At 45.7% G+C, this 12,232-nt stretch overlaps 1 protein-coding gene across 5 annotated transcripts in view; it reads right to left on the bottom strand.

Moving 5' to 3' along the window:
- LOC126942195 (zinc finger protein 43) overlaps positions 1 to 12,232 on the bottom strand; it is a 48,154-nt gene that overhangs the window by 26,201 nt on the left and 9,721 nt on the right. For 3 of the 5 annotated variants that reach the window (XM_050769509.1, XM_050769510.1, XM_050769511.1), the window contains one exon: positions 2,823 to 2,908. In XM_050769509.1, the coding sequence (XP_050625466.1) occupies positions 2,823 to 2,908 (86 nt within the window). Of the gene's footprint in view, positions 1 to 2,822; positions 3,408 to 12,232 lie in introns of those variants that run through there. The other 2 variants (XM_050769513.1, XM_050769512.1) reach the window with 2 other exon arrangements.

Here is a 12,232-nt window from a genome sequence, read left to right as displayed (position 1 = left end):
TCCAGTAAGTGGAGAAGTCTGTGTTTTTTTCTAGTTTTTCTGGCCAGTAAACAAAGAGCTTTCATTTTCAAAAGACAGATAAATGCAAAGAAAACCTAAGAAAGAAGAGCAGCTGCCAGATTAAATGTGATGGTTTACGTACATCAGTTGCATAAAGATTCTTAAAAATATGGCCGGGTGTGGTGGCTCACACCTGTAATCACAGCACTTTGGGAGGCTGAGGCGGGTGGATCATCTGAGCTCGGAGTTCGAGACCACCTGGCCAATATAGTGAAATCCCGTCTTTACTAAAAATATAAAAAATTAGCTGGGCGTGGTGGCAGGCGCCTGTAATCCCAGCTACTAAGGAGGCTGAAGCAGGAGCATCCCTAGAATCCAGGAGGTGGAGGTTGCAGGGAACCGAGATTGTGCCATTGCACTCCAGCCTGGGCAAAAGAGCAAAACTCCGTCTCAAAAAAAAAAAAAAAAAAAAAAAAAAAGAAAAAACAGTTGATAACGTGAATTAGGGAGAAGAAGGTGGCATTTGTGAATGTCAGAAAAAAAGGAAAATTTAGTTTTCTTCTTTTTTTTCCAGAGGGAGTTGCGCTCTGTGGCCCAGGCTGGAGTACTATGCGATCTCGACTCACTGCAAACTCCGCCTCCTGAGATCAAGCGATTCTCCTGCCTCCCAAGTAGCTGCGATTACAGGCGCCCGTCACCACAACTGGCTGATTTTTTGTTTTGTTTGTGTTTTTTGAGACGGAGTCTCGCTCTGTTGCCCCGGCTAGAGTGCAGTGGCGCAATCTGGGCTCACTGCAACTTCCGCCTCCTGGGTTCAAGACATTCTCCTGCCTCAGCCTCTCGAGTAGCTGAGACTACAGGCACGCACCACCATGCCCAGCTAATTTTTGTATTTTTAGTAGAGACGGGGTTTCACTGTTAGCCAGGCTGGTCTCGAACTCCTCACCTCGTGATCCACCCGCCTCAGCCTCCCAAAGTGCTGGGATTACAGACGTGAGCCACTGTGCCCAGACTGAAAATTTAGTATTTTACTCAAACCCATTAGGCTGCAGGAATAGGGAGTTGGGTGTAGACTTCAGATCCTGCTTGAAACATATGAGAAAAATGCAGAGGAAAATCACTCTTCTGTGGAGTGTGAAAATAATTACGTGGCAGGCAATTAGACTGAGATCGCGCTAATGTCAAGGTTTCTACCTTATAAAAATCTAACTCAAATGTGTATTTTGTAAATTACTACGCTGAGGAAAACAAAATTCAGGCTTAAACAACTATAAACTGCCAATTAACCCGAAATTTCCACCTTATATATATAAAATCAGGAAATTTCCACCTTAATCATACAAACTAAAAAACTATATAACTCTACCTAACAAATTATTGAATTTGGTTTTCTTCATCATGCACCTTCTAAAAGTCTTTCCTGGCCGAGCGCAGTGGCTCATGCCTGTAATCCTAGCACTTCAGGAGGCCGAGGCGGGCGGACTGCCGAGCTCAGGAGTTGGAGACCAGCCTGGGCAACACTGTGAAATCCAGTCTCTACTGAAATAGAAAAAATCAGCCCAGCATGGTGCTGCACGCCTGTAGTTCCAAGCTACTCAGGAGGCTGAAGCAGGAGAATCGCTTGAACCCGGAAGAGGGAGGCTGCAGTGACCCCAGATCGCATCACTGCACTCCAGCCTGGACGACAGACCAAGACTCCGTCTCAAAAAAAAAAAAAAAAAAAGGCCGGGCGCGGTGGCTCAAGCCTGTAATCCCAGCACTTTGGGAGGCCGAGACGGGTGGATCACGAGGTCAGGAGATCGAGACCATCCTGGCTAACACAGTGAAACCCCGTCTCTACTAAAAAATACAAAAAACTAGCCGGGCGAGCTGGCGGGCGCCTGTGGTCCCAGCTACTCGGGAGGCTGAGGCAGGAGAATGGCGTGAACCCGGGAGGCGGAGCTTGCAGTGAGCTGAGATCCGGCCACTGCACTCCAGCCCGGGCGACAGAGCGAGACTCCGTCTCAAAAAAAAAAAAAAAAAAAAAAAAAAAAAGTCTTTCCTTCATTCTCCATGGACCACGAACTACAAACCATTGCTGGGCGCTCTACAGTCTTAAATTACTCTTTGATTAAATTATTTAATATTTTTGTGGTGACTTATGTGTGTGTGTATATATGTTTTTGAGACAGAGTCTCACTACAATGCCCAGGCTGGAGTGCAATGGAGCGATCTCGGCTCACTACATACTCCGCCTCCTGGGTTCCAGCTATTCTTCTGTCTCAGCCTCCCGAGTAGCTGGGATTACAAGCGCGCGCCACCACGCCCAGCTAATTTTGTATTTTCGGTAAAGACGAGGTTCACCATATTGGCCAGGCTGCTCTCAAATTCCTGACCTGGTCATCCGCCCGCCTGGGCCTCCCAAAGTGCTAGGATTAAAGGCGGGACCCACTGCGCCCGGCCGACTCTCCTAAGTTTCTAATAGACAAAAAAATGGACTGGAAACGCCACGGACCAAAGCTCTTACTATTCATGAAACTGCATCACCAGTCAGGATTCTCCCCTGACTACCCTCCCGTGGTCCCCGCACAATCTGGGAGAGACGCCGCGTTGCGGCTGCGGAGCTGCCCATAGAGGGCTCCAGGCCGGGACACAGTCACTGCGCAGGGAAGAGACAGGACGCCCGGCCCGGCTGTCAGCGCAGCCGCCATCTTACGACTGAAGGGGACTGAGACTGAGCTGGGCAAGAACTCCAGCCGCGCAGATTGTGGAGCTGACTGCAGGGAGGCCTGAGTCGCGCCACGGCCCCTTCCCCCTCTCAGGATGTCGGACCCGGCACTCACCATTTCTAGGCTTCCGGAGGGTCCTGGCGTCTTTAGCTGTGGATCCCCCAATACCTGCAGGTCACAGGGCCACAGAGGATCCGCCCCTAGGAGCAGAGGACACAGAAGAGTGAAGACGAAACACGGAGCTCCGACTGCACCCAGAGACAAAGGCCCCGCCACATCCCGGAAGCCGCCCTGTCCGCCTCTGCCGCGTGCCTGATTGGACGGTTTCCAGCCCAGCGTCCCTGATTGGACAACTTCTAAGGTCCTGCCCCCTCAAACCCTGAGTGAAGGAAGATGTGATCAGACGCTGGACTGAATGAGGAAAGAGTGACAGCCTAGGCTGCAGCCTTTTCAGGCAGGGCTTCCTCCCTGAGCTGAGCAGGCCCACCCCAGAGGGTATCTGCTTTTAACGTTGTGTATAAGGTCATACGCACTTATAAATAATATATGGCTACTAAAAAATGAAAATAATTGTTTTTAAATTTCAGCTTTTATGACCTTCCTGGCTTCTGGTCCTTTGAGTAGGAAGCATTACATTGAATATTTTATTATTGATTCTCTGTGGGTTTTTTTTTTGTTTTGTTTTTTCTTTTTCTTGAAAGGGAGTCTCGGCCGGGCGCGGTGGCTCAAGCCTGTAATCCCAGCACTTTGGGAGGCCGAGACGGGCGGATCACAAGGTCAGGAGATCGAGACCATCCTGGCTAACACGGCGAAACCCCGTCTCTACTAAAAACACAAAAAATTAGCCGGGCGAGGTGGCGGCGCCTGTGGTCCCAGCTACTCGGGAGGCTGAGGCAGGAGAATGGCGGGAACCCGGGAGGCGGAGCTTGCAGTGAGCTGAGATCTGGCCACTGCACTCCAGCCTGGGCGACAGAGCGAGACTCCGTCTCAAAAAAAAAAAAAAAAAAAAAAAAAAAAAAAAAAGGGAGTCTCTGTTACCCAGGCTGGAGTGCAGTGGCATGACTGCAGCTCACTGCAGCCTCAGCAATCCAGGCTGGAGCAAGCTGGGACGACTGGCAGGTGCCCCCATGTTCAGCTAATTTGTTATTATATTTTTATTTGTAGAGATGAAGCCTCACTGTGTAGTCCAAACTGGTCTCAAACTCTTGGGCTCAATGAATCCTACAAACTCAGCCTCCCAAAGTACTGGGATTATAGGCATGAACCATCACATTCAGACTGAGTTTTTATTTTTATATCAAAAATTTTTTTAAAGCATTGAGGTCCATTAATAGAATTCAAGGAAATGTTATGCATATTTTTAAAAAATTAAAAAGCACATGCAAAAAGAGAAAGAAAATTTAAAAAAACCTAAGTATTATATAGGTAATATTACCAGAAAGAGAAAAGTTTAGATTTCCTGACTTTTAAGTTGCAGTATGCTAATGGAATATTCTTAGTGGACAGTATTCTATTTTCATAAGAAATTCAAAAACAGATAATTTCCAGGTTTTGGAAACTGATGCAAAACATAAAAATATAGAAAATCTCTAACGTCTTCCCATGATATAGTATTACTTGAAATATAAACTGGGCAAACTCAGCAAAAGACAATTTAATCTCAAGTTTCAAAATAGGTACAGAAGTTCTAATAGAATAAATGGAATCCAGAATTTTATTAAATAATGTTGGTATATATATGTATTGTGAGCATAAATGTAACTGAAGATGAAAAATCTGTTGTTTTAATTACATAAAAAGGTTAAAAAGTGACCATTCTCTGTGATTTTGAAAGCAGGAATTGTCTAGACAGATGTGTATTTGCATCTACATTTGCCTATACTTAACATTTATATATCTATTCTTTTTTCTTTTTTTTTTTTTTTTTGTTTTGAGACGGAGTCTCGCTCTGCCACCCAGGCTGGAGTGCAGTGGCGCGATCTCAGCTCACTGCAAGCTCCACCTCCTGGGTTCACGCCATTCTCCTGTCTCAGCCTCCCGACTAGCTGGGACTACAGGCACCCGCCACCTCGCCCGGCTAGTTTTTGTATTTTTTAGTAGAGACGGGGTTTCACCGTGTTAGCCAGGATGGTCTCGATATTCTGACCTCATGATCCGCCCGTCTCGGCCTCCCAAAGTGCTGGGATTACAGGCTTGAGCCACCGCGCCCGGCCTCCTTTTTCTTTTTTTTGAGACAGAGTCTTGCTCTGCCAGCCAGGCTGGAGTGCAGTGGCACGATCTTGGCTCACTGTAACCTCTGCCTCCTGGGTTCAAGTGATTCTCCTGACTCAGCCTTCCAAGTAGCTGGGACTACAGGCACATGCCCCCATGCCCAGCTAATTTTTTATATTTTTAGTAGAGACAGGGTTTCACCCTGTTAGCCAGGATGGTCTCGATCTCCTGACCTGGTGAACTGCCCACCTCGGCCTCCCAAAGTGCTGGGATTACAGGTTTGAGCCACCGCACCCGGCAGCTTTTAAACATTTGAGGAAAGCATGAGACATCAATCAATATGTGTAAGATGTATATTGGTTTGATCCAGTAATGCAGGACAACTTGAGGTGGGGGCTTCCAAGTCATAAGTAAGTAAGAGATAAAAAGCTGGATTATTTTGAGTCCTTGATAAGCATTCAAGTGAATACACAGTTTATTCTGGCTCAGTGAATCTATATATCTAAATTAACAACAGTGCAGAGGAAGCAATTGGATGTACATTTGTCTCAGGCTAGGCTCAGAGAAATGACTTTTGAGTTCTGTCTGTAGTTTGTTCTCAAGGAATTTCCTTGTTGGCTAACTGTAAAGAAGGTATGTAGCTTTTTTTTAATCTTTGTAGCTATCTTATTTAGAAATAAAATGGGAGGCAGGTTTGCCTGACATAGTTCCCAGCTTGACTTTTCTAGTGGCTTAGTAATTTTGGCATCAAGAGATTAATTTTCCTTTAACAATGGAAACCTCTTTCATTATCAAGTGTAGAGAATTAAAAAACTCATAAATGCAAATATAATTATTGCTACATCTTTCAGAATAGCCCATCCTAAATTTTTTTTTTTTTTTTTTTTTTTTTGAGATGCAGTCTCGCTCTATCGCCCAGGCTGGAGTGCGGTGGCACAATCTCAGCTCACTGCAACCTCCACCTCTTGGGTTCAAGCGATTCCCCTGCCTCAGCCTCCTGAGTAGCTGGGATTACAGGCGTGCGCTACCACGCCTGGCTAATTGTTGTATTTTTAGTAGAGATGGGGCTTCCCCATGCTGGCCAGGCTGGTCTCAAACTCCTGACCTCAGGTGATTTGCCCGCCTTGGCCTCCCAATGTGCTGGGATTATAGGAGTAAGTCACCGCACCCGGGCCAGAATAGCCCATCCTAATTTAATTATCATTTACTACACATTTTTTTCATAATTTTATAGTGGATCTTAATGTTGGAGGCATTCAAACCAGAGCAACTCAATCCTGAATAGCAGCTGTGTGAAATATGCTAAAACCTACTTGGCTGCATCCCCAGGTTTGGCATTCTTAGTCACAGGATGAGATAGGAGGTCAGCACAAGATACATTGCACTCAGCAATTTGCCATAATCTCTGTTAGCAGGGTGCAGGAAGAAACAAAGAATCACATATTTAGGTCATGGATACAGAGATATGTCACAAAGCTCCTGTGGTTAGGGTCAAGAAAGAAGCTTCCCATCCCCTAGATGTTGGTCTCAGCAATATATCACAATACCCAAATTATGTGAGACCCAGGAAAAAAGGAGAGTCACATCACCTAGGTGTTGGGTCCAGTGACATTTCACAATTATCCTTTGTAGCAGGTTCTAGTCAAAAAAGGAGAGTCGCAACACTTAAGTGACAAAGAAAAAAGAATATGTCATAATACCTTTCTGAACAGAGCCCATGCAGGAGACTCATAATACCTAGGTGTTGGACCCAGCCATATATATCACAATACAAAATGTATGCAGAGATCAGGCAAAAAAAAAAAAAAAAAAAAAAAAAAAAAGTCACATCTTGGGCAGAACCAAGGCAGAAGACAGTCACATCACCTAGGTTCTGGGTCCATAAACGTCACAATACCCTCTGAGAAAACAGCCTTGGCAGAAGACTCACATCATCTAGGTGAAAGGAACAGAGATGTCACAATGTCCCATGTGTAGGACTCAAAAAAAAAAAAAAAAAAAAAAAAAAACCACTAAGATCACATAACCTAAGAGCTGGGTGCAGCTACATATCACAAGCACCCCAGTGGACAAGGCCAAAGTATGAGAAAAGAGTCACATTGGTCAGGAGACCGAGACCATCCTGGCTAACCTGGTGAAACCCTGTCTCTACCAAAAAAATACAGAAAACTAGCCGGGCGAGGTGGCGGGTGCCTGTAGTCCCAGCTACTCGGGAGGCTGAGGCAGGAGAATGGCGTAAACCCGGGAGGCGGAGCTTGCAGTGAGCTGAGATCCGGCCACTGCACTCCAGCCTGGGCGACAGAGCGAGACTCCGTCTCAAAAAAAAAAAAAAAAAAAAAAAAAAGAATCACATCACATAAGTGCTGGACTAAGTGATATGTTACAATCCAAACTGTGAACACATCCCAAGAAGAAGAGGAGTCACATCATCTAAGTAATGGGCCCAGAGATAATTCAAAGTAACCCCTGTGGAGAAGAACCAGGCAGAAGAATCACATAGCCCGTGTGCTAATCCCAGCAATAAGTCACTCTCTTTTATGGGAGCATGGCCATAGCAGGAAGGAAGAAGGAACACATTATTTAGGTTCTGGGCCCAAATATATGTCACAATCTCTCCTATAGGGAAAAGCCAGGTAAGAAAGTCACATTACAGGCCGGGCGCGGTGGCTCAAGCCTGTAATCCCAGCACTTTGGGAGGCCGAGGCAGGCGGATCACAAGGTCAGGAGATCGAGACCACAGTGAAACCCCGTCTCTACTAAAAATACAAAAAATTAGCCGGGCGCGGTGGCGGGCGCCTGTAGTCCTAGCTACTCAGGAGGCTGAGGCAGGAGAATGGCGTGAACCCAGGAGGTGGAGCTTGCAGTGAGCCGAGATCGCGCCACTGCACTCCAGCCTGGGCAACAGCGTGAGACTCAGTCTCAAAAAAAAAAAAAAAAAAAAAAAAAAAAAAAAAAAAAGAAAGTCACATTACATAGATGATGGGTTCACAAATATGTCACCATGCCCACTATGGGCAGGAGGCTCACATTACCTTAGTTTTGGGCCAAACAATGTCACAATGCCTGATGAGGAAAGTGCTGAGGAAAAATGTAACACGGTTTTGTATTTAGCCCAGCATTATGTCAAAATCTACATTGTGAGCAGAATGTAGGTAGAAAAAGAAGCATCACAACAGCTAGATGCTGGACCCAGTGATAGGGAATAATTCTTTCTGTGAGCAGCAACCTGGTAGAAAGAGAGTTGCATTACCTGGGTGATGGGTGCACAGCTAGATTATAATGCTTCCTGCAAGCAGGACCCAGCAAGGAAAGTTACATCACCTGGATGTTGCATATAGCAATGTCACAATGGCCCAAGAAGGCAGGGCACAGGCAGGAGAGTCACATAACCAGGGTGTGGAGTTCAATGATGTGTCACACTGCCCCCCTGTGGGCAGTGCTGAGGCAAAAGTACAGTCACACCACCTAGGTGTTGGATTCAGCAATGTGTCACAATCCGATCTGTGCACTAGGTACCAGGCAGGAGAGTCAAATCACGCAGGTGCTCGGCAAAGGTATATGTCACAATCACAGTCGCAAAAAAAATGTGCGAATGAACAATCCCACACATCCCATTTCTAAGTATTAGAGTCAACACATTTTGTATGTTGAGTCCAAGTACAGGAGTCACAATCTCAATGGTGGACTAGATACATGCATGAGAGCCTCAGTCTTTGCTGTGGACCGTGTCCCTTAGTGGAGTCACAGCCTCACAGATATGCTGGATCTTGGATTGAGAGTCACCAGCTCACGTGTGAACCCAATCCACATTTGAGTCAATTTTCCAACCACCTCCAGGTGTGAGATTCAGAACTTCAACAGTGAGCTGTGTTCATGTGGAAAGTTGTTCATTTTTACTGTTGGCTGGGTGTGCACATGAATGTCACAATGTCACCTGCGTGCTAGGCCCTGTTACAGAACTCTCTGTACCACCTGAGGGCTTTATACAATATCCATGATAGTCACAATCTGCTCTGAGACTTTTTTTCTAATACAAACTCATAATGATACCTGTGGACCTAGGCTCATGCATTAGAGTCAACATCTCTCCAATCAGCTGGGTCTAGAGAAGAGTTCTCACCTGCCTATGAGTTGGGTTTAGAAATGAATCACCAGCTTAACTGTTGTCACATGATTACATGACAGTCACAATTTTTACTGTGGACTCCATTCACGTGTGAAATTCAGGATCTCTCCAGTGGGCTCTGTCCATGTGTGAGGGTGACGATGCTAACATTTGGTAGGTTGTACATTGCAGAAACAGTCTCACCTGTGTGCTTGGCCCTATGATAACACTCTCTGTACTGTCCAAAGACTTTATACAAAATGTGAAGGAACGGTAATCCTTTGTTCTTACCTAGAGAAAACTCAGGACTTTACCCGTTTCTCTAAGTCTAGCTACCAGCACCAGTATCTCTGCTATTGACTGGTTTGTGGTATGAGTATCATCATCGCAACTGTGAACTGGGCTAAAGTGTATGTCACAATCTAACCTGTGAGTAGAAAGCAAACGGGAGAGTAACCACCTGCATGCTGAGTTGGAAATACATCACAATTTTTCAGGACAAGGATCAGGCAGGAGAGTCATATCACCTGGTTGCCTGTCCAGGGTTATGTTACAATTCCTTCTCGAAAGCAAGGCACAGACAACAAAGTCATGTTACTTGGATACTGGGCCTAGCTACGTCATAATTCTCTCTGCAGGCAAGGCCTGGGCATAAGAAACACAGCACCTGGTTGCTGAACCCAGAGATGCAACACAATCTTTCTGTGGGCATGGTACAGATGGAAGAGGAGAGTCATACCTCCAAAGTAATGGATGCACAGATATGTCACAAGGTGCTTCCGATAGACAGGGGCCCAGCAAGAGCTTTTTACCCATTTGGTTTGACCCAGTGATATGTCATAATACTCACAATACAAGGGGCCCAGGTTAAAGAGGAGAGTAATATCACCTAGATGTAGAGTCCAGTGATATGTCACAATCCTCCCCTTTTACAGGGTTCATGTAAAAAAGAAGAGTTACATCACTTAGGTGATAAACTAAAAGATATGTCATAATTCCTCTATTAGCAGGACTCATGCGAGAGAGTCACATCACCTAAGTGTTGGACTAGCCATATTTTAATATATACAACACATAATCCACCAACACCTAGGTGAAACAATTGTGTATACTGAAATATGGTGGGGTCCAATGCCTAGGTGATGTGACTCTCCTGTATGGGCCCTGCCAGTAAGAGAATTATGACATATCTTTCTGTTTATCACCTAAGTGATGTGACTCTCCTTTTCTACCTGAAACCTGTAGTAGGAAAGGAGAGTGACATTACCAAGGTGCTGGGCCCAGTGATAAATCACAATCCCTGGCCAGGCGCAGTGGCTCACACCTGTAATCCCAGCACTTTGGGTGGCCGAGGCTGGTGGATCACCAGGTCAAGAGAACGAGACCATTCTGGACAACATGGTGAAACCCCGTCTCTACTAAAAATAGAAAAATTAGCTGGGTATGGTGGCATGTGCCTGTAGTCCCAGCTACTTGGGAGGCTGAGGCTGGAGAATTACTTGAACCCAGGAAGCAGAGGTTGCAGTGAGCTGAGATCGTGCCACTGCACTCCAGCCTGGCAACAGAGCGAGACTCCTTCTCAAAAAAAAAAAAAAAAAAAAAATCACAATCCCGCCTTGGGCAGAAACCAAGCAGTAGACGACGGTCACATCACCTTGTTACTAGGTCAAAAAATATGGCACAATATTTTCTGAAAAAAAGGGGCCCATGCAGCAGAGTCACCTCATCTAAGAGAGGGCTCCAGAGACACGTCAAAATGCCCTATGTGGGTAAGGCTCATAAAGAAGAGTCACATAACCTAGGAATTGAGCCTAGTTATATGTCACAATCACCCCAGTGGGCAGGACTGAGGCAAGGAACAAAATTCACATCCCTAATGTGGGCAAGTCTCAGAGACAAAAGGAGAGTCATATAAATGTCACAATGTCCTCTCTGGACAAGGACCAGGCAGAAAAATCACATAACCTGTGGTCAGGGCCTAATGATACGTCACCCCCTCTTCTGTGGTCAGGGCCCAGGCAGGAGAGAAGAGTGACATCATGTAGGTGCTTGGCACACACATATTACAATGTCTCCTAGGGAAAAGTCCATGTAAAAGTGGAGAGTAACATCAAATAGATGGATACAGAAATATGGCAAAATGTCCCCTGAATCCAGGGTCTAGGTAAGAGATTCGTATCATCTGGGTGTTAGACCCAGTAATATGTTACAATAGCCCATTTGGGCATGGCACAAAAGGAGAAACATATTACCTGGGTGCACGGACCAGTGATATGTCACAATGCCCTCTGTGGCAGCACCAAAGCAAGAGCATAGGGTCATGTGATCTACATGCTGGGTCCAGCAATATGTCACAATCCCATCTGTGTGCTGGGCCCAGGCAGGAGAGTCATATTGCTCGCATTCTGAGCAGAGGTATGTGTCACAATCACACCTGCAGAAAGACCCAGAAATAAGATAAATAATTCTTCACATGTCTTCATTCTAGGTATGAGTGAATACCATTTGAATACTGGGTCTAAGTACACAAGTCACCATCTCAATGTATATGAATTTATGCATAACAGCCTCAATCTATTCTGCAGACCGTGTCTCCTCAGTAAAATAATAGCCTCGGCCAGGCATGGTGCCTCACACCTGTAATCTGAGCACTTTGGAAGGCCGAGGCAGGTGGATCACCTGAGGTCAGGAGTAGAGACCAGCCTGGCCAACATGTCGAAATCTCATCTCTACTCAAAATACAAAAATTAGCCGGATGTGGTGAGGGGCACCTATAATCCCAGCTACTCGGGAGGCTGAGGCAGGAGAATCACTTCAACGTGGGAGGTGGAGTAAGCCAAGATCCTGCCATTGCACTCCAGCCTGGGAAACAAGAGTGAAACCAGGCCTAAAAAAAAGAACAAAAAAACAAAACAACAAGAAGAAAAAACATAGCCTCACAGGTGTGCTGAATCTTGACCTGAGAGTCACCAATCCACCTGTGGACCAGATTCACCTATAAGAGTCAATTTTGCAATTTTCCACTGCCTCCAGGTGTGACATTCAGAACTTCAGAAGTAGATTATATTAAGGGATGACAATATTTACTGTTGGCTGGTTATATATATGAGTGTCACAATGTCACCTGTGTGCTGGGCCATGTAAGGGCACTCAATGTATTACCCGAGGGCTTTATGCGATATGCAGGAGAGTCGAATCCACTCTGAGA

This window comes from Macaca thibetana, chromosome 19 (assembly GCF_024542745.1).
Source record: "Macaca thibetana thibetana isolate TM-01 chromosome 19, ASM2454274v1, whole genome shotgun sequence".
Lineage (NCBI taxonomy): Eukaryota > Metazoa > Chordata > Mammalia > Primates > Cercopithecidae > Macaca > Macaca thibetana.
Note: the sequence above shows the minus strand (reverse complement) of the source record. Positions and strands in the feature narration are given on the sequence as shown.